This window comes from Equus quagga, chromosome 17, assembly GCF_021613505.1.
Source record: "Equus quagga isolate Etosha38 chromosome 17, UCLA_HA_Equagga_1.0, whole genome shotgun sequence".
Lineage (NCBI taxonomy): Eukaryota > Metazoa > Chordata > Mammalia > Perissodactyla > Equidae > Equus > Equus quagga.
In genome coordinates, this window is record NC_060283.1 from 50,855,869 (window position 1) to 50,882,850 (window position 26,982).

Here is a 26,982-nt window from a genome sequence, read left to right on the forward strand (position 1 = left end):
CCTAAGCCCCATTCCTTTCTCCCACCCAGCCAAACACCTACCCCTCTCAGATGCTCAAATGTGATGACAATTAAGTATAATGTATGTATAAACGTGTTTTAAACCACTAATGCTCTATTTTTATCATTTTCTTTTCTTAGAGCTTTTTTTTTTTTTTTGAGGAGGATTGACCTTGAGCTAACATCTGTTGCCAATCTTCCTTTATGTTTTTCCTCCTAAAAGCCCCAGTACATAGTCATATATCCTAGCTGTAGGTCATTCTAGTTCTTCTGTGTGGATGCCTCCAAAGCACGGCTTGATGAGTGGCACTAGGTCTGCACCCAGGATCTGAACCAGTGAAGCCAGGGCCACCAAAGTGGAGTGCACGAACTTAACCACTCGGCCACGGGGCTGGCCCCGACTCCTTTAATTTCTTAAGTCCTTCCCTGCCTCCTGTCCCCTCCATCCCCAGCATGTTTCAATGCTGGGCCCCTCTCCAGTTACAGGGATGGAGACGGACGGGTTGTGCTGTGTGTAGATTTTCGGAAGGCAGGTCAAAGAACTGAAGTTGGTTTCTTAGGAGTAAACCGGCTCTGCCGAGACTCCACACTAAGCCCTTGCACCAGAGGACCAGCCACAACAAAGCTGCTTCAGCAGGCAGCTTGTTTTCTTAGGAAGGCTGCTTACTGGCCTTGTCACAAGGTTTGCTGTGACATTTGCATTAGAATACTGCATCCAGGCCGGACAAGAGGCAGTTGGCTTCAGTTCTATCCCAAGAGATTTACCAGGACTGTCAAGGACCTCTCCTCCCGGGCCTGACTTTGAAGTCCCTACTACTGCACAGTAGGTGCTGCCCCAGGACTTTGCCACCAAGCTTTCTTCACTGTCAACATGGCCTTTGGACTGGCCAGCGCAGCCATCTACAGTGTGGCCTTGAACCCTGTCAGGTCTTTCAGTGATTTTTCCACGGCTTCGTCCCAGCTTGCCACAGAACCCGGAGGCATGAAGTCATAAGTCTCCATCTTTCCAAAGCTCCGAGAGCCCAGGGGGAGAGTGAGCAGAGCTTCCTGCCAGATGTGCCAAGGGGCAAACCTGGGTCTAGACGGGGCCAGCGGCTTCTTACTGGGCCACTGCTCAAAACGAAGTAAGGGGTTGGCAGGGTCGGGGATGGGGCAGGCAACAACCGGGGAGTGCTGGGCTGGGGAGGAGCACAGTTCAAGGGAAAACAACCTTTAGGATCCAAACCCTCCCACCTTGTGCTTCCCCCAGGCTCCACTTTGCCCCAAACCCAGGTGCTTGTGTCCTCTGAGGTCTTCAGATGTACAGGCCACTCAGTCAACATTTATTGAGCACTCACTGTTTAGTGAGTCTTGGGGAGGGAGGTAGATTCAGTTAAGAGTACAAGAGTTCAGTCAGCAGTCTGACTGGAAACCCGTCCTACCACAGTGCCCGCTCCTCAAACCCACCTGCCACGTCAGCAGACTCCGATTGTCCTAGTGACCTACACAGTAAAGGGAGTAAGCAGAACAAGAGACTTCGTCTGCTTGTGGGGAAATCACAGCTCCTCCCACCCGCCCCCCGGACTGGGCCCTTTGATGAATGGACATAGACAACAGCAACTAGGATTATCTGGGCTTCTTCACTGGGGCCACGGGAAATTCATGAAGCTCACAGACCCTCGCACTCACAGAGAGCTAAGAGTTAACATCCACGAGAGAGAGGTCTAGGAGGTGGAGCGAGTAGTGATGGGAAGTCAGAAGAGGGAGACCCAGGGCTACTGGCTGGGTGGGCATGTGAACGGAGAAACGGTCTGGAGCTGGCGAAGCCTCCAACACTAGAAAGAGAGCAATTGGGTTCAGCACGGAATGGCCTCTCCCTGCTGTCTACTGAGAAGTTTGAAGGTTTCTGCAAGTAGCTCCTCCAGACAGGTGGTGGGGGAGGGGAGGTAAACCTGAGGAAATGAGCACCTTCAGAGGAACCTCCTCCCTTACAAAGGATTTCAGGCCCAAATATGTTCAGTACATTTTCTCCTCTTGAGCTAGAACTCAATCATGGCACCAAGGCCTAAAACAAACCACACACGGCTCTCTGAAGGTAGAAACCAAACCCTGCTTTATAAGGCTGAGTGGCCACCATTGGCTTCTCTACTGAGATACGAGGTGCCAGCCAGTGAATCCTCCTCACCTTCTCCCTGTCCCCACCACCCTTCCAGCCCTCCAGATACCCAGCCCTGCAATTCAACCACTTCAAAAAATACTCTGAGGAGGGGTAGGGTGGAGGGGTGGGGTCTCAGGCTGGCCAGCCGGCCGGGTCCCATGAGGTAGCTAACGCTGGTGCTCCTGGGCAGGGGCTAGTGAGAGAGGCCAGTCAAGGGCTCACAGCAGCCAGGAGGGAGTCACCAGTTAACTGGGAGGCAGAGGAAGCAGAGAGTCTCGTCCTCCCAGAGCACTTGGTCACAGGCAGCATCTGGGTGGAGAGGCTGGCCTCTTTGCTTGTGTCCTCACTGTCCTTTGAGGAACTGGGTTTCCTGGGGAAAAGGAAAAGGCCAGCTTGGGTCTTCTTGGGCTTGGTGGTCTCGTCTTCAGAGAGCAGTATGCTTCCCTCAGAGGAGCTGTGTTTTCTGAAGGGAACAGGCGGGGAAAGAAATGGCTGAAACACTGTGTAGCTAACACCTTAATCTGTGATCTGCCTTCAGTCTGGACCAGGCATTCACAACATTATGGGGTTACAGACCACAGCTATATGGAGATATAAACAACCATAAAATACATTTTATTTATCCGAAGCCTCTAAAACTTAAGTGGAAGTTGAATGTGTGTGAAGTAGGAGGGCTAAAGATTTCCTATAGCTGGTGGCTACGGCTGAAAGTGGCCACTTCTGCAAATGATTCTATGCTCCATCTCACCTTCAGTGGGCATACCAAGAGCCACCAGAAAGAGGACATCGTGGCTGCATATTCCTCCCACCAACCCCCAGCTGGAGAATGCTGCTGCTCTCGTCGTAATCCAGGAAGAGGAAGGAGAGAAACTCGCTGAACTCACCCACCACCCTCCCTGCCCAGGCAGCACTCACCCCAGCTTGCCAGGCTCCGATTTGGAGAAAGCACTGGGTGTCACTTCATCCTTTGGGACAGTCAGAAGGGATGCTGGGAGAGACCACTAAAAGCAAAGGAAGAGGTGAGGCCAAGAGGACTCGGCAGCGGTCAGGTGGGAGTGTTTGGGGTCTTGGGACTCTCCCAGCTCTACCTCTGAGGGACCATGGGACTCTCCCCTTCCCTACCCTGCAGGCATGGGCCATTTGCGAAAAAGTCTGGGTTCTCTGCCAATTCAGACAAGCAGCTGAGGCTACAAAGCACTTTTTGATCCTTGAAAGAAAGACACCCAGGTAATCCTGGAGACAATTAATCCCTTGAAAGGTAAGGGTCATGAGACACAGAGGCAGGACCTTGTGGGGAAAAAGTGAGGTCTGGACCTACACCCAGCCCATGCTGCATTCCCCAGGCAGAGGAGGGAGGGGCCGGAGATGGAGCTGCCCCGGCCCCTCCCAACATCACTCACCAGTGGAACAGAATCAGAGACGGCTCCTGTGTGGAACCCTTTGTAGCACCAACTGCGAAGTAGATCAACTCCTAGGACAAGATTGGTAGGGTAAGCTTAACAGAGTGAGACCAACTGGCCAATTCTTCCTGCCAGAGGCCCGCTTCTTGCACCGGGCTTTAATCTCACTAACATGGCCTCCTGTGGGCAGGGGTAAACGTCACCTTTGAGCTTGTTGCCATGGTACTTCTGTTCCCATTGGGTGGTGAGAATGTTGAAATATCGTGGCTGCTCAAAAAAGCGGAGATAGCGAGAGGAGATTCGAGAAGGAAAAATTCGTTCAAATTGACCACGGCGAGAAAACTCATCTTCCATCTCGACCAGAACCCGAACGTCATCTGGTGTCAGGACATCCAGCACGGATGCATAGAAGTCCTATGGCCCAAGGAACAGCGGGAAGAGGGCGTGATAGAGAGTGTAAGCCAGAGGCAGAGAATCAAGACTCTCAAGGGACTGCCAAGGCAGCCTGGTGGGCCAGCTCTGCACTTCGTTCTCAAGTCTACTGAGCTTAGTTGGGGAATGAAGACATTCTTGGTGAGGGTAAGGCAAGCCCCCAGAGCAGAGGTTAAGTGGTTTGTTGGATGAAGTCAAGACCAGAATCTCGCAACTCAGATCTGGCAACAGCCTTGTGTCTGCCACTCTTCCATCTGGCTCCCGCATCTGCTCTGAGAAAGTCGAGCCTTCCAGGGGCTCACTGCACCTCAGAGAAAGAAACTCCACGGGTCTATGGCTCTGACCACAAGGGTGGGCTAGTACAGCACTTTCCTAAGAGCAGTGCTTCTTGAACACGTGATGAAAGACATCAACTCTCTCCCGTACATGCCAACTAACCCCTGCACACCAAGGGGGTCACGGTTAGGAACCCCGCCGTAGGTGGTGGCCTCAGGTCCCAAATGTCTGGCCAGGGAAGCTTTCTGCTGGCACAGGGGGAAGGCAATCTCCTACCTGATCAGGAACTTTCTGGGTCAAGTAATAGGCTTTCTTCATCTTCTGCGCAGTGAAGTGCTCCGGGGCCATTCGACATTTGTCCCTGGGGGAGCTGGACAGGCTAAGGAAGCAGGTGGAAAAGGAGCAAAGGGGAAGGTCAGCAGCCTCACATCCTGAGGACACATGGAGAGAGGGCCAGCCCAGGAAGACACCCTTCTCAAGAGAAGTCAAGATGTACAGACAGATGCTCGTTACTGGACTAGATCAGACTGCAATGCACGCCACTCAAGTAGCCTGTCTGAGGGTCAAAGATCAATGCCATGGAAGAACTAAAAGAGTACAAAGCACGCTCTTTAGGTTGCATTTGAATGGCAAAAAAGAAGACCCTGGAATTATTGCTGTACACTTCAGTTTAGTTTAATTTAGTGAACACTTAATAAATACCCAGCTCGGCCCTACTGGCTGTGTGATTCTGGGCAAATCACTTGACTTCCCTGCACCTCAGTTTCATCATCCTCATTACTATGGTTACTACCAAGAGAGACACAAAGATGGCCTCTGAGGAGCTCATAGGATGGCAGGTGTCAAATGACAACCACAGCATGGAGCTAAACGCGAGTCTGCAGGTATAATGGGGAAAGCAAGTTTTGTTAGCAGAAAATCAGGATTTGAATTCCAGCTCCTCTACTTTGTAGCTGAATGACCTTGGATGGGTTACTTAATCCCAGCGATTTTCACTTTCCTTATCTATAAACTGAGGATACTACTACCAACCTCAGGGAGTTGCTGTGGGGATAAATTAGAGGTTTTTCCCTCACACATAGCAGGTCCTGACTAAATATTAGCTCCCTTCCCTCAAGAGTGGTCCCGAGCGGTTTGGAGGGATGCAGGAGAGGCCCTGCACTGAGCTGGCTGCATGAAGATGCTGCCTGGAGCTAGGCTTTAGTTGCCTTGATGGGTGGGTGAGGTTGCAACAGGGAGGTCTGGCTGAGGGGCATTTCAGGAGGAAGAAACTCCATGAGCAGAGGTGGGGACACTATGTGGAAGAGTGAGAGGCAACGAATGTTTCAGAGAGGGAACTGGACTGATTGATCCTTCAGGATCCTTCCAACCTGGAGGTTCTGTGAGTGATCTGCTTTGTCAGAGCATAGGAGCCATGAAGAGGAGTAAGGAGGAGTGCCTGGGAAAAGGAGGCTGGCCCCCTGAGGAGTTTAAAGCTGACTCCCCAGGCCCTGTAGAGATTCCAGAGCAGGGGAGCAACACGACCAAACATGCTTTCAGGGGCTCTGATGTGGCAGTGGTGCATGGGCGACTGTAGGGGCAGAGCAAGCAGCAAGGGAGACCACACAGGAGGGAGCGCCTAGACACCACTCCTTCCCAGAGTCACGATGGGGCTGCCCGTGCTGCCAGCCAAGCCACAGACAAGCAAGGAGGCTGACCTGGTGCTGGAGCTGCTGGAGCTGCTGGAGCTGGAAATGATATCCTCTGCGTTGGGCAGAACAAAGCCTGCCAGGTTCAGAAGGTCACGGATCATCTGGCCTTTGATGCTGATGTCCAGTGGAGAGTTGGAGTGGAGACTTCAGGGAAAGGATGCAAAGAGTGGTAAAAGCAGATTCCAAAACTGTCTCCGGTCATATGTCCAAGTCAGTGCTTACCCCATTTACTCCCTGGCTCCCCTCGGATGAAAGGGCTCAAACCCAAACTCATGAGCATCATCATGGGGTGCTTTTTGCCCCACAGACAGTGAATAACCTCACTCAGGGTGGTTACTGTTTCCTGGTTTGCTAGGGTAAAAGCATGGAGTAGGGATCAAGTTTAAAAGAACAATTTTAACAATCTCTCTCCATTCTCAAAGAACCTTGAGATAATGGCAAAGAATGAATGAGCAAGCAAACAGACTGTGAAAACAGAATTCTAGTGGAGGAAACGTCTTCCCAAAGTCCTCAAGACTAGCATGGAAATGGGTTCATGAGGACCCAGGAAGGGTTCTCCTCAAAGTGCCCGGAGAATACCACCCACCTCGGGGAAATGTTGACTTCCAGGACCCAGGGCTTGAGGTTCTCATCCAGCATGATATCGAAACCAAAGAGCTCGTGGCAGCTGTAGGGCCGCCGCACATACGTCTTCAGCAGGCTGGTCACGTAGGGTTCTGACCTGGTCAGAGGAGGAGGAAATATTCAGCCCAGCTCCTCCCAGAGGGCCCTACCCAGAGTTCCCCTGCAACGGAGCAGCCCAGAGATGGGAGAGCAGAAGCAATCTAGGAAACGCAGTTCTCAGGAGAGGCCTCTGATCGAGGGCCAGCTTCTGGGGATGAAGTTCAGCAGAAGAGCAGAATTTAACTCCATCAACTCCTTCCTATTCCCTGTCCTTAGAAATTGAAACACGGTCTAAGTCTGGAACATAGCAGTGCAGAAGCCCATTAGAAAAGAAGGGATTCAGTGGCAGACCCCACAGCCAGGGTGGCAGTGTGACTCACGAGATGATGGTTTTGACAACAACATCCTTTATCTTCTCCCAGATGGCATCACTGTTGACTCCCTTCTGGCTCAGGTAGTTCCACAAAGCCTTCAGTGCCCTGCGAGGGGGGGAGGGGGGAGTATTTGGGGTCATATTTGACGAATGAATGGGGAAGAAAAGAGAAAGGGAAAGGAATAAGAGGCCCAAAGGTATTTTCTTCATCTTTTCTTTTGATGTTTTGAATTAAGAAAGAGATGAGCTGGGATGCAGAAAGACCAGTTGTCAATTGTCAAGTGTTTATGTGGTCTTTGGGTCTTATATTAATCCTCAACTCACCATCCCTCTGAACCTCCCAAACCCCGGAGCCCTGTGCTCCTCTAGGCCTACAGGAGTTTGACAGGGACATGGCCTGGGTACCATTTGTGGCCCTGGCAGGCCGTTTCATCTGCGTTGGCCTGGTACTCAGTGTTCTTTTTATTGACACTGTAGTTGGTCAGGTGCATGAACTTGTTGCCAAGACTCTTCATGGAAGGGGAATACCTGGAAGGGAGGAAGAGAGGCAGACGTTAGATGGTAAGACTGCAGACAGACAACGGTCCAAACATCTTCCCAAATCCTGAGAAGGCAAAGAAAAAGTGGACAGATCTTTTCAGATGCACAAGGGCCTGAGAAGTATGTGTGTCAGTAAGGTTTCTAGAACACCACAGCTACACTCATCTCCTTTATGCCACCCCAGTCCTGCAGGAAGGCCCTCCCCAGATTCAGTGAAGTAGAGAACTTCCTTATTTCTCATTCCCCATGTGATATTGTAATTTACAATAAGAAATATATATATTGATCTCTGCCCCCAGTTCCTGGCCCAGAGCTCCTAAAACTCTTGGAATTCCCTAAGTGTTAAGAGCACTAGGAGCATCTTCTGTTCTAACATTTGGTTTTTGACCCCCGTTCCTGATACAGGGCTTTTGAAACCTTGTAATTTCCTCGTGACTTTGGGTGAGATCCTGGATGGCTCCTGGATGAGGGTTGGTCACTGGAAAGACCAAGTGATTACTAGAAACTTGGAATTTTCAGCACGATGCCCCATTCTCTTAAGAAGGAAGGAGGACTGAAATGGTGATCAATCATGCCTGTGTGATGAAGCCTCCATAAATCCCAAAAGTGCAGGGTTCAGAGAGCTTCCAGGCGGATGAACACGGGAAGATGCTGGGAGAGTGGTACTGCGCAGAGAGGACATGGAAGCTCCACGTCCCTTCCCACACACTTTTCCCTATCTCTCTCTTCCACCTGGCTGTTCATCTGTATCCTTTATCACATCCTTTTATAATAAACCAGCACACATGAGTAAATGTTTTCCTAAGTCCTGTGAACTGCTCTAGCAAATTATTTGAACCCAAGGAGGGGTCACAGGAACCTCTGAATTATAGCAATTTGGTCAGAAGCACACGTGGCAACCTGGACTTGTGACTGGCATCTCCAGTGTGGGCAGACGGGCAGCCTTGTGAGACTGAGCCTTGCACCTGCGGGATCTGATGCTCTTTCCAGGTAGCTAGAGTGAGAACTGAGTTAACTGTAGGACACTCAGCTGGTGTTGTGGAAAATCGCTTTGTGTGGGGAGAAAATCGCATACCCCTGGTGACCAGAAGTGTCAGCAATGAAGTGTTCTATGTAAAAGGAAAGGAACACTGGGAGGAAAGGCAGATTTTCCCAAGCACACTCCACCTTCTCCTTTGCTAACAAAATCTACAAAAACGTACGTTATTTTCCTATTTGGCGTCCTCCAGTTTTCCTCCCTCTCAGAAAAACAAACCCCAAAGCTGTCAGGAGGAGGCCTCACCAATGCCACATACTTGCAACTGGCAAAGCGGACGAGACCATCTGAAAAGAGGTAAATCCGCAGAGGATCGTAGGAGGTGACGTAAACATAGATTCGCAGATCAAACTTGCTGCCGCTGATGAGGTAGGGTTTGTGCAGATACCTACACAGGGAGAGGTCAGCTTCAGGGACATGACAGGTGACACAGGGCTCAGAGGGTAACCGAGCCAGGCAAAAGCCAGCTAACAGTCCCCCAGATAAAGACCTTAAAACAGCTTGCTGAGGAAGGTCTTTGGCTGCGAGGACAAAGGGTGGAACATTGTAAAAAGGGAACCTCCAGGCTGAGGAGACGTGAAAATGGCGAGCGAGATCTGAGCTGGAGACAGGCTCACCTCTGTACCAAAAGGGGCCTTCGCTTGGGGAGCTGACTCCACTTGTGAATGACCTGGATGCCAATGCCTCGAGCTGACGCTGGCTAGAAGTCAAGTGGAAAGGAGATGAGATTTGCTCCTGGCCCAATACTCTGTTGTTCCCATTCTCAGACCATGGCCTACTACCCACTGTGCCCACTCACTGGTTTAACAATCCACTTTTGGCGGCTGCTGCTCTCCCAGGCTTTGCGCAGGAGCTTGGCATCCTGCGGCAGGATAAAGGACTGGGGGAAGAAACTGAACTCCTTCTTGCCAAAGCGGCTCTGCATGCGGGACAGGTTCCGCCACAGGCGATCCTTCCGGCCAATCTGGAATGAACCTGGGAAATGGTTTAGCTGTAGGAGGGACAAAGGGTGAGAGCACGGAGAGGGCCCAGGTGAGACCACGGGGAAGACAGAAAGACTCATGATCCCACTCCAACTTCTTCAGCCACATTCTAAGCTCCTGTTTCATCTTATCATCACTGTCTAATGGTCCTTAAATATTCAGCTGCTGAGCATTCACCCAAGGATATTAAAACACAAGACAATTTAGTGCCCTCTAGGAGCTGATAGTTAATGACATATAATAGTGATTAAGGCAGACATGATATTCACCTTAAGTGCAAAGAAAAAGCTGTTACGTCTTTTTCCATGACAGCCTATAGAACTAAGACAGGAAGGCACCTGGCTGTCGGGAAGCCTGAGACAGGGGACTCATCGGTTCCAACACGAGACCAGAGTCCTCTTTACACATATTCAGCTTGAGGAACGGAGGCAATGCGCAGTGGTTACAGGGGAAACACAATAAACTGAAAATAGACGCTGCATCTCAAGACACATTCAAGGAAAAAGCATCTTTGCGAGGCTGCAACTGCCCAAGACACTGCAGCTGAGCTGCGAGGAGATGGGCGTGATCTGCTAGGGTCTCGCTGCACCCTCCTCCTGCACTTTCTCCACCCCTCTCTAAAGTGTCCCAATTCTCTGTGGTCACCCTCCTCTTCCCCCACTCCCAACACCAACTTCCGTCCACCTAGTCCAAAGCCCAGGGGAAGAGCTCCTCAGAAAGGGTCCCTACCTTCTGATGCTCCCGAATGGATCGGAAACTAGGAGACTTCATGTGGTGACCCCAGCAGCCCAGCCAGTCATCATTTCCTATAGAAGGCACATCAGGGAGTCAGTCCTGCTAGCAGCTTGGTCCCTGGGACAGAGAGAGGCCCAGAGGCCCTAGAAATACCACCGGGCCTGGGCATAGCTCCCAGACCTGGTTTTCTAAGAGTTGCCATGGAGCATGAGGTCCCGGGGTCAGGGAAAGAACAATGGCCCTCTGTCTTCCAATTCTGAGGAACAGGCTCCAGCCCAGAAAGATTTCAGAGTTATGTCCTCTTATGAAGTTGAAAACTTCAGGACAGGGTCCCTACATAGCAGGAGGCATCTAGGGCTCTCTTTCTGCTCAAAGCCCATCTGCTAGGGCAGAGGACAGGCTCACAGTGAGACAAGTGACTTACGCTTGCTAATTTTGAAGTGGGACCGTCCAATGGTCTGCTTGACAATATTGGGGGTCACTGTGCTCATCTTCCACCGGAGCAGCTTCCTCTGCTCCCAGGGAAGTTTCTCCACTGGAGGGAAGGGGATTAGGGAGGGTGGAGAAAAGCAGGAGAGTCACGGTGAGAAGAGGAAAAAGATGGCACTGTTGCTCAATCTTCCCTGGGTAGGCAGTTACTAAGCACTGTTGCAGATCAGAGTTTCAAAGGAGCACACTTTGGGGAAGAAAAGGAGGCTGCACAGGAATGAGGTGCACAGAGAGGAGGGGAGGTTGAAAGGGAAGAGAAACAAGATTAAAGGGCAAGAGGGAAGCATGAGATTATGGCACTGAGAAGGGTCAGTTAAAGGATGGACGAGAAAAAGGTCCCCATATCAGAATGGAGAACCAAGCAGGGAACCGAGCACACTGACAGCCATTCCAGAAAGCCCCTTCTATCCTTTTGCCACCTGCCCCCAACTCTGCCAGCATCCTTCTCCTGGGGGCTCTTCTGCCTCAGACACTTGGCTAGGTTTACCTCTCTCGTCCCGAGTGCCAAAATAGATGGTAGGGGGCACGTTGGGAAAGAGACTGTAGATGAGGGCTGGTCGGACAACTTTCTCACTGGAAAGGGGTTTGGTCAGAATCTCCGTGCAGTCCCTAAGGTAAAAAACAGACATGCGGTAGAAAAAAGGAAAGCCATATCTGCCAAAGTGCTGTTACTATCACGTATCATTTCTTTCAGTGATTCCACAAAGACAAGTGCTCAATAATTATTTTGCAAATATTAATCCATAAGGTGCTAGGGCTAACTTCTATACAGCCACACTCGTAAATGTCACCTAAAGACAAGGTTTTCCAATACTTCATTCTGTGACAGAGCTGCAAAATCTCCTGTGACAAGCTGTAGGCTGGGGAAGGCCCTGAAAAGAGCAGTTCTGAGAGCAGGTAATGAATCTGGGTGAATATTAGTAGAAGAATATGCCACACAAAGACAAAGAGAAATAAAGAAGGAGAGGAAAAAAAAATCATACAGATAATTAAAAAAAGAGGAAGAGCAGAAAAGACCTAAGAAGAGGTATAGAGAGTTTTAAAAAGAAAAAGGGAAAAAAGCAACAGAAAGAAAAGAAATAGTGATCCTTCTAACTCATTTTATATTTAGGGTTATCTGAGATATGCAGATGATTAGTGCTCTTCTCCATTTTAGAAATGACTTGTGACACCAGATTTTTACGTAATAGTCTGGTAAAGCAGGTCTAGGAATCTGGGGCAGCAGGCCCCTGGGGTCCCTACTGTTGTTCCCACAATGGCTGGGCCAAGGCTATTTGAAGGGTCTCAAAATAGTGAACACCTCAACTATCTATCAGGTACAAGCTGAAAGACCTAGACCATTTCTTCAAATAGCCCTGAAAATGGAGAGAACATCTATTACTCTCTATACTGAGCTGATATGATTACGAATATTACTATTTGAGATTCATTTTTAGCTTATAAAGAGCCACTCTACCTGTTAATTTGGAGCACAACAGAAATAGGGACTGTAGGTAAAACACTTCAGTGTTTTAAACCTTAGAGATTTTTAATGAGTTTTATTTGGTCAAGTTAAATACTAATTCCCAATTAAGGCACAGCTGACACAAAGAGAAGCAACCTGAGTCTGGATGTTAGGCAAGCCTTGACACACACAGCTGGATTTTAATCAAAATTAGGATAAAACTACCCTCTTCACGTCTGCGGCCTGAGGTGATCTCCGAAAATGGTTCGCTACTCACTTGACCCAGAAAACCCTACAAAATCATGCAAATCAAGAGGTTCGAATCTTCGTGTCCACTTTAAGAACACTCGTGAAACTGCCCAGGCCATCAAGGGTATGCACATCCGAAAAGCCACCAAGTATCTGAAGGATGTCACTTTAAAGAAGCAGTGCGTGCCGTTCCGTCGATACAATGGCGGCGTTGGTAGGTGTGCCCAGGCCAAACAGTGGGGCTGGACACAGGGTCGGTGGCCCAAAAAGAGTGCTGAATTTTTACTGCACATGCTTAAAAATGCAGAGAGTAATGCTGAACTTAAGGGTTTGGATGTCGATTCTCTGGTCATTGAGCATATCCAGGTGAACAAAGCTCCCAAGATGCGGCACAGGACATACAGAGCCCATGGTCGGATCAACCCCTACATGAGCTCTCCCTGCCACATCGAGATGATCCTTACTGAAAAAGAGCAAATCGTGCCTAAACCAGAAGAGGAGGTTGCACAGAAGAAAAAGATATCCCAGAAGAAACTGAAGAAACAAAAACTTATGGCCCGGGAATAAATTCAGCATAAAATAAATGCAAATATAAAAAAAAAAAAAATTAGGATAAAACTTTGCACTAAAAACAAAGCAAAACTCATCAATTTTCTATGCTTGTATTTTGTTTCTTTTACATTTTTAGTAGAAGTTATTTTTAAAAAGAAAAAACTTTAATGCTCAGTACTTTGGAGGGGTTCTTTTTAACATTTAATAAAACAATGGAATTAATGATGACAGAGCCTCATATGCAGGCAAGGTTGGAAGTAGTGAGGGGAACAAGGAAGATTGCGCTGAAGAACATTAACTTTCTACCTGGAAAGGTGGTGTATATGATCCTTTACCAAGTTCCAAAACTTGTTAGCACAATAACATGTCCTCATTTCTAGTAACGCCCTCATGAGTAATTTCTTCATAGTCCTGCATTCCTTCCTCTCCTCCCACTCCCCGTCTCATTTAGGCAGCATCCTACAGCTCCCTGTTTTAAAGAAGGCCCTACACTGAGAGACTGGCTTTTTGGTTCCCTAGTTAGAGACGGTTATCACTCAGACTCCACTAAGGGCAGTCCATAAAATAATCTAGATTAAAGCTAGAGAATTTTTTATTCCATTTCTTATTACTAAGGTTGATGTCAATCTTATTTCCCAAATTAAAACTAACCTCAGAAGGGGGCAAAAGAGCATTTCAAAAAGCTCCAATTAGTGGTATGTCTATCTCAGAACTGTTTCTGACAGTGGGACACATTTATAATGCAAGATGGCAATTACCCTCATGCGGGTGGCCTATTTACCTCAAACATTATGTTTCTCCATTATATTGGTTATTAATTTTCTAAACACTTCTTGGAATTACGTGCTTTTTACTTGAATGATTTCCTGGAGCCTAAAGACCAAACTGCAGCCTAAGAAACATGGTACTGTTTTTAAGCCCAACTGACGAAACATGTTTCTGGTCCCTTCCATCACTCCCTGTTTGAAAACTAAAGTCCCAAATGTAAAAATCTGGTAAAAATGCTTTAGGATTAACAGGGCCATTAGACTTAGGTGATTAATCTCTTAATAACCTTTCGGAGACAGAATATGAGCATCTACCAACAATCTACACGGCCAACACTCACCGAGAGATCACTGCCACCGACTCGCTGGGGGAGACAGCACTGAGCGAGGAGCACTCTGAGTCTCCTGCAGGGAAAGAGCCAAGAAGTGCCAACTGGGAGAGGCTGCTGCACAAACTCACCAAGCTCTGAGCTCTTCCTTGAGCATCTTCCCTCAGCCTTCTTGCGGAGCCACGTGCACCACCCTGCTGCCTTGCACTGCCTTCCTCGAGCTCAAGAGCAGCAGGAGAAGGCAAAACTGGGGACAGGAGGACTAGAGAACAAAGTCCCCCAAAAGCCACTCCCGACCTTAGACGCCCAAGGTGAATGGTTAGTGTAGGTGATTAAGGGAATTAAGGATCTGTTAGCCCCTCCCTAGCGGGCGGTGACCAATTCCCAGTTGGAGCTGAGGGTCCCCTACTCACCCTCCTCCTCTTCGTCCTCATCGTGGCTGCAGCAGTCTTCCAAACCATCCACCAGATCTTCTTCTAGATCTTCAGCCTCAACCTGGTCTAGCTGGACGTCAGCAGCTGAACTACAAGAAAGAAATCATGCCCCAGCCCAGCCAACTCCATGAGAGAGGTCACAGATGCCCGCTCCTTCGTCACCTCTAGTGTTTGTCTCTTTCCCAGTCACCAATCTGTGTCTCTAGTCTGGATCTTCCAACTTCATCTCTCTTGCCCTCAGAGCTGCAGTCTAGCCACAGCTCCTCAACCCCACATCCCTACTCTGCACAGAGGACTATGCCTTCCATCTTCTTCAAAGTCCCTCATAGCATAGAAGCACAAAATTTGCAGACAAAATACCATCAGTGAATGGCTGGTAGATGACTTCAAGGGTCCCTAGGCCTCTCTCCGGGAACTCGGAACAAGGCCTTTGTGGATCAAGGTTCCAGAGAAGTAACAAGGCACAAGAGAAAGAGCCAAGTATGTGTATGTCCTCACACTGACACGGCTGTCACACCAGGAATGACTGAGAGCCTAGAAAAGTCAGAGCCCCCAAGATGTGTTTGGAATTCTTGTTGTAACCTAAGGCAGGGGTCAGCAAACTTTTCATCAAAAGGACCAAACAGTAAATATTTTCAGTTCCTGGGCCATTTAGTCTGTTGCAAAGATTCAACCCTACCATTATAACATGAAAGCAGCCACAGACAGTAGTAAATGAATGGGCAAGGGTGCATTTCAATCAAATTTTATTTACAAAAGCAGGCAGCAGGCAGGATTCGGCCTGCAAGCTGTAGTGTGCCAACCTCTGCCCTAAGATGAAAACCAACATTCTAGGGCAGCTAAAAATTAAAACCAACCTTCAGGGACACAGGGTCAGTGTCACCAAATTATGCTGTATACATTCTACTGCTCTAAATGAACCAAAAACTTTCTCCAACTTACCCAATATCCCTAGCAGGTGAGTCCAGCTCCCTGGCCTCCTCAGGCCCCTCCTTCCCAAGCTGGATGGAAGAGAGGCGGGTGGCCACATCGGCTACTCCAAGAGGCTGAGGGGAAGAAGGCAGAACTGGAGTTTTGTCTTCTCCACGTGGTGGGGAGTCGATCACAGATCCACAGGCAGGGCTGCGGCTGAGCCCATGAGCATGTGAGGCAAGAAGGTGAATGCTGATGCGTTTGGTACAGAATACCGTACCGTCCAACTCCAAGGTGTCTGAGGCTCCAGGGAGGATCCTACTGTCCCCTCCAGCATCCTCTTGAGGGAACTGCTGGCCCACCAAAGGAGGTTTCCACCGTCTGTTCCTATTGAGAAGATCCCACTGCAAGCTGGGGTTCGTGAAACAAGATTGGTCAAACTGGCAGCCTTGCCGCGGCTTCTTCTCAAAGCTTCTCGCAGTCAACTTCCTCACGGCCTCAGTGAACCGAACCTCCTTAGTCAGAGCCTGGGAAGCAGAGTCGCCACCCAGGCCACAGGGATGTGGCTCTGCCCTCATGGCTGAGTCACTCTGGTTGTACTGGGGAGAGGCAACACTGGTGGTGGAAGTGTCTAAGGAGCTAGGGGTAGACAGGGGACTACAGGCAGGGCCATCACCTAGGACAGTGCCATTGCTCTTGGGGACCTTGTGTTCAACACGCTGCAGCACACAGTCTCCAGTGCCCCCTGAATGACGCCAGGAGACAAGTTGGATCTTGGGTGAGGATACTGGCTTCAGGCCCTCCGTGGCCTGCAATAAAGGCACTTTAGTGCTATTTGGCAGCATGAAGGAGTTGTTGTTCAGCATGGGCTTGTAGGAGGAGGAAGGGGAGGAGGGTGGAGATGGGGTCTTCCCTGAGATGGCAGAGGCCAGGCTGTTCCTTGAAGGGTTTTCCCCAGCTGCTCCCAGTGAGAGGTATGGATCTGCAGATGAGGATGCCACGGGCTGGGCCATGGGGGAGACTGTGAAAGAAGTGGCCTTATGGGCAGTGAGTCTGACAGGAAGGCTCTTTTGAGGGATAGAAAAAGGTCTTTTTTCTGACGGGCTTGAACGCAAGCAGAAGGACTCCAGTTGCTGGTATGGTTTGTGCCTATTGCTGGAGCGGCGGTACAGCAGGGTGCTGCTGAACAAGTCTGGGAGCGAGTGCAGGTAACAGGAGCTGCTGTGGCCTGCAATGACAGCTGTGGTCCCAGAGCTACATAAAGTGCTGGGGCAAAAGAAATAGGCTTGCTGAGGTGGGACACCCAGGAGGCCTGGGCCCAACCGTGGTGAAAGCGGACCCACGTGCTTCTTCTCCAGCTTCCAGATTGGCTTCACTTGCTGATGGGCCTGAGACCAGACTTTGCCCTCAGAGGGTTTCTCAGGTGGCGGGGCAGGCACTGTGCCTGAGGGCCCAGTCTGCTTGAAGGTGCTTCCCCGGCGGAGGCCAAGACTGTAGTGCTCTGTTCCTGCTGAGGCCATGAGGGGCCCACATCATGGCCACACGGCCTCAGGGCCCGGCTCAGGTAAGGTGCCACGCACCTCCAGTAGTAGCAGCGGCATCCTCGAAGTCCGTCAGCCTGAAGGGGAGAGAAACAATTGGCAACATTACTGTCCCAGGAGAACAGATACAACACTACAGTGGTCCTCAGGGGAGCAAGAGTCCCACTTTAGTACTTCTTGGGCAGCCAGTCTTGCCATCATTTGGGGCCCTGGGAGAATACTCGATTCCTAGGGTGTTTTCAGTGGTTCCTGCTGTCTGCATGGGATCAAAGCTGCCTTCATGAAGGACTGGGACTTTACAGCTCAACCATCGTGAGTCTGCTCACGTACTCCCACTCTCTTACTCAGAAAGCTCTTTCCTCTCTCTCCAAAGAAAAATACATCTTTCTGCCTTGCCATCCATGACTTTATATGAGTGGCTTCCTTCCCTCACCTACCACAGGTGTGGCTAACAAGGCAAGTCTGGGGGTGGCAGAGAAACCAGTCAATATCTTCCTCCTCCCCAACCAATTCTGAAAGGTCTAAGACCATTCAAGAAACACATTTGACATCTACTGCTCCCTTACCAACTCTCAGGCGCCCCTGGTGTGGTCTGCTTTTCACGGCCCTGCATGACAAGTTCAGATACGAGCAGAGAATTCCCCTGCTAGCCTCTGGAGTTCATTCTGGAGCTGAGACAGTACTTCCATCTCTCCAAGAGTCTTGCCAACTATACAGACTTAAAGTCCACCCCACGTGTTGGTGGGAAAAAGAAAAAACAAAACAGAACTAGACACCACCATTATTTTGACTTAAAGTGACTTTATCTCCAGCAGCCACAGTGGGACAGGAGCATTCAGAGAGCAGAATACAGAGGCAAGGAGAAGAGGAGGGAACTTTCTTTACACCAACTCCCAGGCTTCAGCCAACAGGCTGCTCAGCATGGTCGCTTACTTTCTAAATCAAATTCGCAAAATATCCTCCAGTTTTCACAGTTGCAGGGAAAGGTGTGCCTGCTTTCATGACAGCCTCGGGGGAAAAAACAAGACCCTTCTGGAAGGCATTCACCTGGGATAATTCTGAATGGAATCTTGGCATCCTCATCAAGTGTTTTCAGAGCGGCTAGAGGCAAGAAATCAGCAGAGAATTTTTTTGCTCAAGTTATATTTAAAACACAAACTTCAGTGGGGAGAGGACTTGTTTTTGGTAAGAGAATAATGGCCAATGAAGAGCCATGATTCCTGTCTACAGCTACAGGAACTGTTGGTGTCGTCTACCAACAAAATGTCTGCCAACGTTGCGTGACGTCCCCCTCTTTTCTTGCAAAGGCTGACCTATGTGGATTCGTTCTCAAGGAGAACACAAAAAACCACAACTCATCACTGCCAATATTCAAAGTGAGAGTGGGCTAAAAAAGCATGAGGCTAAAACTGATTTTGATGCCAGTAACCTCAAATTAAGGGGAGAGAAAACGGACCTCCACCGAGTCCAAACTATGGAAATTCTGTGCAGGGGACAATAATATTCTGTGTCCTTATGGCAGAGAAGCATACACAAGGGAAGAGTCAAACGCCGCTGTGACTTTACAAGGCCATGTGCGTGTGTCCCCTCAATTATCCCTAAGCTTCAGGTACGAGACAAAAGCCAGGCTGGAAACACTCTTGCACTGTCTACACTGAGTCCCTTCGTGGGTGAAGCATCAAGAGCAAGCCACCGCCTTCTCACCAGCACTGTGGCCAATTCCACCTTCCCTGATGGCCACGGGTGCTCGCTGCACACCACTTCAGGGCTGGTGAGGAGAACTCTTCCTCCACACACTGGGCAATGTCTGCTCTGTTTTAGACCGTATGAATTCTCAGTATCAGCAATACTGAATGCACGTGGCCTGGCATCTAGCTGGCTTGACTTCTAATCCAAATAAGGAAGAGGGAGACGAAGGGCACACTCCCATCCTCCTCAGAAGCTGCAGGTGGTCTGCTCCCAGGCAGGGTGTGAAGCCAGCCGGGCAAGTGCCAGAGTAAAGTGGATTCTCTTCTCTCTGACTAACAGGATTCCAGCTCTCACACATCCCTGCAATGGCCATTTCTTATTCCTTGTTTCCTCCCATGGTTCCCAAGATGTGTAGGATGGCAGTTTGCAAAAGGGCTGCCTGTCCTCCTAGAGAAGCATATCTGGAGGGACCAAGCAGGGGAGAAGATGTTTCTGCAACTCTCTTTCTGGGCAATAGCTCCACAGCTAGTAAGAGACATCCAGGGTTGGCTAAGGTAGCTGTGTCAGTAACTGCCAAGCAAAGACAAGGCTGTCATGTCCGATACTCTAGACAGAGCAGCTTTAAGAACATGAAGTCAACAGTATCACTCAGAACAGCATCACATACAAATGCTCCAACCTGCTCTCACTGTTTCTGGTTCAAATATAGTGTCTGGTTTAGACAAGGAAATGATTGTTGCTAAGGCAACTCTGTTCTTTCTCCTGACAGAGATTCCTGATGAAATCAAAGCTCCACAGGATGGGGAAGCAGAGACCTAGTGAGAAAATTCAGGTAGGCTGGGTCCCTGCCCCTGACTGCTGCCACACCTCCTTTTCCTGTATGCTGCCCTCAAGAGCAGTGCCACTCAAGTGCCAGGGAACGAGCCCACTGCCCTAAAGGAATGAGGAGTGACAAACTTTAAAAAGCTTTAGAAGGTCTAAAATAGAAGAAGTAGAGGAACTGAGAAAATAGTTTCAAAATCTAATACACTGAGCATAGTGGTTTCTGCCATAAAGTCAAAGTCCAGATGGCACCCAGACCCCACAGACAGCATGTACCCTGAAGGTAGCTTTGCTGCAACATCATCAAACCTGTCTCCTGTAGGGGACTCTGGGCTCCTGACGCAACGTTGGGAGACCCTTCTTCCAGCCCCACTCAAATTTCTAAGTGCACTGTGATGATACACACTTGGTGTGTCTGTGTATCCCTTCAGAATCCAAGAGACAGGCTGCCCATCTCCCAGGAAATATTTTAGGATGAGACATCAAAGGAAAGAGAACAAGGAGTAAAGGTATTTATATATGTAGAAGGCATCACACAGGCCACTAAGAGAAGCTTTGTTTCAAAAACACCCAACTTAAGCAAATCTAAACTCAGAGTAACTGGTGACAAGGTAAATTAAAAGGATTCACAAGTTCCCTTATTTTCATTCAATTTACATAAATTTTTTAGTCACATATATCCACTCCACAAAGGTAAGCAAAAGCATTCATACTTTCTCTAAGTCCAAAGGATCCACCATCAGTTGACCCTCCAATCAACAGCTTGTAAGTATCTTTAGGAGCCAATAAACTGACCTCATCTGGAAAATAACATTTTCCAGATCTACTAACCTACACCCTTCTTGCTCCTACACACTCTCCCTGGAGAACAGGAGGGCTTAAGGGGCCAAGAGGGGGCACAAACACTAAGCTATATGTAGCCTGGAGAGTTCAATTTAGAAGCAAATAAGTCTGTTTCTGGCTAAGTTTCTCAATCAAGGTCCAAACAGCAAAATGCCCAGCTGAAAAGAAAGGTGAGCTGAGGGGAAAGCAGCTGAGGAGAGAGTTCTGGGGAAGAAAAGTCCTTCTGAGACAGCTCTCAGGACATTGGAATATATTTACATAAAAACAAAAGTCTGGAAGAACACACACTGAACTACCGTCACGGTTGTCCCGGGGAGAGGGGCAGGGGTGGGTGGGCAGTCGGACACTTTCGCAGTTGACTTCATAGGCATCCATGTTGTCTGATCTTTCGCAAACAAGCGCGCAAGGCTCGTGTGGCGTTTCCTGAGAGTCGCCGGGGCGCTGCTCCTCCTCTCAGCCACACTGCTTCAGCACGGCCACCCCCGGTGACTCGGGCCAGGCAGCACTTGGAGGAACAGTGGACTGCATGCACTACTGAAGCCACACAGCTGGAATGTTTGGGACGAGATGAGAGAGGAAGTGCCGTGACCCCCACTGGGTGCTGGGGAGATCAAATCAGAAAATCACACAAAACACAGTGCGTGGCCCACACTAAACACTCAAGGGATAGTAGTGAGCATGCTCCTTATTACTGGCACCAAATGATCTAACTTTCTCCCCTCGGCCCTTTTCTCAAGCTGCAAACGGGGTGGGGGGGGGGGGACACACAGAGCAGGCAACAATTATCCCCACCACAAAATTTCAGCTAGTACAAGTTATGCTCTTTTATAAAAAGACATAATTGTCTTGCTATTTGGGGACTTCTGTGAAATTTACTATATTTACCAGGAATGAGATTCTCAGCTGCAGGTGTGATTTGGCACTAAAAAGCAGCTGAAAAGTAATTTGGGACATACCAGGAGAAGACTCTCGCTTCTGGGTCTTCTTGTTTTTATAAATAGATGGTTGGGATTTCTAAAAACATTGGATGAAGAGAATTAAAAAGTGCTTGTTACTCACCTAGTGCCCAGACCCTGGTTTCTAAACACCATTTGTCAATAAAAGGAACCAAGGAACTGGGGCTCCTTGAAAAACAGCTGGGGTAAGAAAAGTATCAGATGAGACTGAAACATCTTATGCTGCCAAAAGTAAGGAAATGCTCAAAATTTGATAGGGTTATGTCATAATATCACAAGAACAGCTAACATCACACTTAATGGTGAAACACGAGATGCTCTCCCCCTAAGACTGGGAACAAGGCAAGGATGTCTACTCTCCGCATTTCTATTCAACACTATACTGGAAATTCTAACCATTGCAGTAAGGCAAAAAAAAGAAATTAATGGCATATAGATTACAAAGGAAGAAATAAAACTATATTTATTTGAAGGAGACATGATCTTGTACATATTTGAATAAATATTTCACTAAAGAAGATAAACAAATGAGTAATAAATCTATGAGAAGATGATCAATATCATTAGTCATTAGGGAAATGAAAATTAAAACCACAATGAGATACTACTACATACCCACCAGAATGGCTATAATCAAATAGATTGATAGTGATAAGTGTTGGCCAAAATATGGAGAAATTGGAACTTTCGTATATTGCCAGTAGGAATGTAAAATGGTACTGCCACTTTGAAAAACAGTTTGGCGGTTTCTCAAAGTTTAATATATAACGACTTAGCAATTCCACTCCTAAATATCTACTTAAGAGAAATAAAAGCATATGTCCACACAAAGACTTACACACAAATGTTCACAGCAGAACTTTTCATAATAGGCAACAACTAAAAATAATCCAAATATCTATCAACTGGCAGAGGAATAAACAAAATATGATATATCCATATAATGGAATGCTACTCACAAAAAGCTGAGAACTATGATACATGCAACAACCTAGATTAACCTCAAAAATGTTATGCTAAGGAAAAGAAGCCAGACACAAAAGACTACATATTGTATGACTCCATTTTTATAAAATTTCTAGATAGAAAATAGACTAGTGGTTGCCTGGGCTGAGAGTAGGAACAAGGAAAGACTGCGAATGGGACAAGGGAACTTTCTGGGGTGATGAGGGTGTTGTAAAACCAGACTGTGGTGAGGGTTGCACAAATGTACAAATTTACTAAAAGCAATCAAACTCTACTTTTATAGTGGATCAATCAACGGCATAGTATGCAAATTATACCTCAATAAAGCTGCTTCAAAGTAGAAGGGCCAAAAAGGAGAGAGGAGCCAGGTGAAAGAGGCTCCCTCTGACCAAATCTCGGACAATTTGAGAAGCAAAATAAAAGAGTTGCCAGATTAAATAAAACAAGGATCCATGAATCCATACCAATATAATAAAAGAATAAATGAATAGATGGAGGAGAAGGAACAACTCTTTCTTACAGCAGAATTCCAACTAAGAAGTGATATTAATAAGAACAGAAAATCGCCAATGACAACCACCACAGTAGTAACTGCTTCAGGTAAAACTCATCAGTGGATCCTAAAATTGGTGGGTGAAAGGTTATCGGGAAATAAGATAATTATATTGTCCCAAAATATCTCTCCACATTTATTCATTACAAAGGAAAAAAATCAGGGACTGGCCCGGTGGTGCAGTGGTTAAGTTCGCATGTTCCGCTTTGGCGGCCCGGGGTTTGCCAGTTCGGATCCCGGGTGCAGACATGGCGCCGCTTGGCAAGCCATGCTATGGTAGGTGTCCCACATATAAAGTAAAGGAAGATGGGCACGGATGTTAGCTCAGGGCCAGTCTTCCTCAGAAAGAAAGTGGAGGATTGGCAGTAGTTAGCTCAGGGCTAATCTTCCTCAAAAAAAACCAAAGGGAAAAAATCATAACTTTACAGGGGAGAAACCCAGCAGACACCACCTTAATCAAGTGACCAAAGTTACCATCATCAGTAATAGCACAAATTGACATCATGTGCCTCATGACATGATGCACTGAAGGGCACAGCATCACTGCTGTGATTTCTTGCCAAAAACACATCACCTGAACGCATGAGGAAATATCAGACAAAGCCAAAGTGAAGGTCACTCTACAGAATAACTGGTCTGTGCTCTTCAAACGTGCCAAGCTCATTAAAGAAAAGAAAGGCTGAGGGACTATCCAGATTAAAGGAGACTAAAGAGACATGACGACTGATGCAACGTGTGACCCTGAAAGAGATAAAGGACACTGACAGGGCAACTAACAATACTTGAATAAGGTGGATCAGATGATGGCATTATAGTATATGGTATTAGATTAATGTTAACGTCCTGCTTCTGATCATTGTGCTTGGCAATGTAAGAGAATACCCTTGTTTTAGGAAACATTTAGGAAACATTCAGGAAACATTCAGATGTAAGGGGGCATCATGTCTGCAACTAACTCCAACATTTCAAAAAACAGTCACAGTTCACATATGAATGAAAAATAAAGGGAGTGTGGTAAAATACTAACATTTGATAAATCTGGGTAAAGAGAAAATAGGAATTCTTTGTACTATTTTTGCAAGTCTGAAATCATTTCAAAATAAAAAAGTTTAAAAAAAAGTTATTACTACTTAAAGGGAAGCTTGGTTTTTCTCAGACCAGGAGGCAGGCAGCACAAATCAATATCAACTCTTCTTCAAAATTAGACTGGCAGGAACGCCTCCTACCGGTGAATGATTCAAGCCACTGAAATCAGACTCACTCTGTGCCCCACCACCTGAAGCAGGCTTGACTGGGGGATCTACCCATCATCCCTATGGAGCAAGAGCTGAGGTCACATGCCTTATGAAGGGCCTTACCCTGAACACTAGCCTTTTCAACATAGCCACTGGTGGCCAACTTAATACGAACGAGCTACCCGGCACGCTCCACTGTAAGCTGCCAGGGAACCTGCAAACTCTGGCTCGAGGAGTTGAAGGAAGAAGGCAAACGCCAGAGCCTGGCAGATGAAGTGTAACAGAAGCACCTCCTCTGGGGCCATCAACACACAACGTGGGGCAGTGTCTCCAATTTTTAACGGGGAAATGCTCTTTATCCCCAATCCTTTGTGAAAACCCCACTGCCAACAAAACACAAATCCTTGTCTCGCCTTCAACTGAGAAAGCAGTTGCTGTCAGCAGCAAGGTGAGAAACAGGAGCCTAAAGGAACCTAGAGGCTGAGTAAGGACATCAGGGCTAGAGTTAAGGGAAGAAGGGGACAACGTGGGAAGCTCAAGGTTTTCTATGATCACTGTTATTCAAGGAGGGAACAGGTTATCTTTTAATCTTGAAATTAGATGGGAATGGCAGATTTAGTAAAGTCATGCTAAGTGAAGTGGTAAGAGAACTAATGAGACGAGAATGGGTCAATCACAGTCCTCACTTACTCAACCATTTAGAGTCAATTCACCTCTCAGAGTCAGGGCAGAAAATAAGCGGCAACTGCACAAAGACGACTTCAGGAAAAAAATATCCAGGAGGAAAGGGTTATGTTCTTGGGAGGGTGCTGATGCAACACAGAACTCCCAACTCGCCCTGTGGTACCGATTTCACCCTGACCTCAGCAGATCTTCACTTCTGTTCACTCACTCCATCAACAAGTCTTTGTGGCTTCAAATATGTGCCCTTGAATCCATCTCCTCTCCTCCATTTCCACCGTTATCACCTTAGTCCAAGCTACTATCATCTCTCACCTGCCGCCTTCCTGGCTTCTTCTCTTACCCCTTCTTAGAATCTGGTCTCCAGAAAGTGGCCGTGGTGCTTTTTGTAAAATGTAGCTTAAAGCCATCTGACGGCTCCAAGGCCTACGTGACACGACTCCTGACTATCTTTCTGACCTCATCCAGAGCCACTCTGCCCCGTCACCAGGCATGTTCCCTCCTGTGTCCCCAGGATCTTTGTTGTTCCCTCTGAAACACTCAGATCTCTGCACGGCCAGCTGAGTTCCCTCACTCAGTATTCAGTTAATATCACCACGTCAAAGAGGCCTACCCCGTCTACCCTAACCATGCCCCACCGCTAGTCATTCCCCATCACATTACCTTGTTTTAGTCTGTTTCGCTCCTCCACTATCTAAAATTACTGTATGTCAACATTTCCTTATAATTGCCCACAGAAACAATGAAGGAATAAACAAAAACTGATATTTTTTAAAAGGTTACCAATGCGGGGTGAGACTTACCTGTGCATACCTTTTTCTATCATTTTAATTTCTGAGCTATATATCTAAATCACCTAGTCCAAAACCACATTAAATTTTAAACTAAAAACTTCAATCATTTATGCATTCCTTTGCTATTTGTCTATCTTCTCATTTAGAATGAAAGCCCTTTGAGAACTAGGACCGTTTTCACACAGTGTATGCCCATTCTTGAAATGTAATCAGGGCTCATTAAATATTTCCTGAAGAACAAATGTACCTACAACATGTATGACGAGCAAAGCCACCAGCTGGACGTCTTCAGATTCCACAGGTGCTCCTCTCCCCCAACCGTCTCCTTGTTGCTACTTCTTTACTCAGTGCAGGAACTCTGCCACAGCCACACCCAACTCCTTCAACAGTGTAGTGCGTTCTCCTCCTGAGGCCCCTTCTAAAATCCTCCACAGCTCCTCTCTTTCATCCCCTCTCACATCAAACCAATCTGCTCTCACAAGTTCATCTATTATCTGCAGGTGAACGGCTACTTTTCGGACCTGACCTCACTCACGCTTCATGTCCTCATCACCAAGGGTCTGCTCCACCTTTTCCACACGCGTGTCCCACTACTTCAGTCCAGCTCGTCACACTACCTCTGCACTCTTGACCTTCCAGTTTCAGTGGAACCTTCTTTCTCTCAGTCGCCAAAGAGGAAAACTTAAGTCACCTTTGGCTTCTTCCTTTCCCTTATTCTCCAAAGCCAGACCAGTCACAAAACTCGAGAGACTCTTTCTTTACAGCATACCTCCTCCTTTTATCTCCACCACCACCCTAGACCTGGACTATTGCCACAGCATCCAGACTGAAGTTTGTGTCTCCAGGGTCCATCTTCCCTAATTCCATGCTGTAGGCAACTTTGCTAGATTAACTTTCCTCAAATATTACTTGATGAGGTTACTCCCTTTCTAAAAATTTTCCGAGTCCCCACTAAATATCACCGTAGCCCACTAACCACCTGCATCAGAATAACCTGGGGTGCAGATTCCCCAGCCCCACCTTCAGGTAGGATTCAGTGGGTCTGGGGTGACTGGGGCCAGGAATCTGCATTTTTAACAAGCATTCCAGATGCTTCTCATGTGAGTCAATAAATAAAATCCAGACATCTTCGCTTGGGTTGAAAGACTCCAAAGTCTGGCTTCAGTCCTTTTTTTAAGGCCTATTTCCATTTCCTTCCACCTTGAACACTGCTATATGAACTGGGCCGGTCTTACACTAAACTGGAATAAACCACTTTCAAACCCGACTGCAGGCCTTTACTCCACTAAGCCTCTTCCTCCTGAATTCTTCCATATTTTATTTACCTTTTCCAGGCCCTGCTCAAGCCCCACCCTACCCATGAATATCCGCTGGGTATTTATTCCTCTAACTTGATACTGTGCAAAGGCTATCTTTTACTACTGCTCTCTCTCCACATGGATATGCCCATAAGCTCCACGA

At 47.7% G+C, this 26,982-nt stretch overlaps 2 protein-coding genes and 1 long non-coding RNA gene across 5 annotated transcripts in view; 2 read left to right on the plus strand and 1 right to left on the minus strand.

Annotated features, from left to right (window-relative positions):
• The first annotated feature begins 395 nt into the window (after positions 1-395).
• On the plus strand, positions 396-8,309 carry LOC124229264 (uncharacterized). Its single transcript, XR_006885841.1, has 3 exons — positions 396-1,123; positions 2,891-3,155; positions 7,917-8,309. It is a non-coding gene; the product is annotated as an uncharacterized LOC124229264 (long non-coding RNA).
• The window catches only part of TTLL4 (tubulin tyrosine ligase like 4), a 32,033-nt gene continuing 6,351 nt past the window's right edge, over positions 1,301-26,982 (minus strand). Inside the window, exons 2-19 of one of the 3 annotated variants that reach the window (XM_046644396.1) lie at positions 15,472-17,059; positions 14,509-14,618; positions 14,108-14,171; positions 11,242-11,363; positions 10,690-10,800; positions 10,260-10,336; positions 9,347-9,522; positions 9,165-9,247; positions 8,794-8,935; positions 7,377-7,499; positions 6,979-7,077; positions 6,522-6,656; positions 5,942-6,079; positions 4,521-4,623; positions 3,740-3,950; positions 3,537-3,607; positions 3,052-3,137; positions 1,301-2,599 (exon numbers count right to left, since the gene is read on the minus strand). In XM_046644396.1, the coding sequence (XP_046500352.1) occupies positions 2,347-2,599; positions 3,052-3,137; positions 3,537-3,607; positions 3,740-3,950; positions 4,521-4,623; positions 5,942-6,079; positions 6,522-6,656; positions 6,979-7,077; positions 7,377-7,499; positions 8,794-8,935; positions 9,165-9,247; positions 9,347-9,522; positions 10,260-10,336; positions 10,690-10,800; positions 11,242-11,363; positions 14,108-14,171; positions 14,509-14,618; positions 15,472-16,961 (3,594 nt within the window). In that variant the 5' untranslated portion in view covers positions 16,962-17,059 and the 3' untranslated portion in view covers positions 1,301-2,346. Of the gene's footprint in view, positions 2,600-3,051; positions 3,138-3,536; positions 3,608-3,739; positions 3,951-4,520; positions 4,624-5,941; positions 6,080-6,521; positions 6,657-6,978; positions 7,078-7,376; positions 7,500-8,793; positions 8,936-9,164; positions 9,248-9,346; positions 9,539-10,259; positions 10,337-10,689; positions 10,801-11,241; positions 11,364-14,107; positions 14,172-14,508; positions 14,619-15,471; positions 17,060-26,982 lie in introns of all 3 variants that reach the window. The other 2 variants (XM_046644397.1, XM_046644395.1) reach the window with 2 other exon arrangements.
• LOC124229263 (60S ribosomal protein L17-like) lies at positions 12,422-13,048 on the plus strand. The gene has a single exon (XM_046644400.1). It carries the CDS (start codon positions 12,460-12,462, stop codon positions 13,012-13,014), a length of 555 nt encoding a protein of 184 aa, XP_046500356.1. The 5' UTR covers positions 12,422-12,459; the 3' UTR covers positions 13,015-13,048.

Coding starts and splice junctions, on each gene's coding strand:
- LOC124229263 (XM_046644400.1), top strand. CDS start 12,460: ATGGTTCGCTACTCACTTGACCCAGAAAACCCTACAAAATCATGCAAA.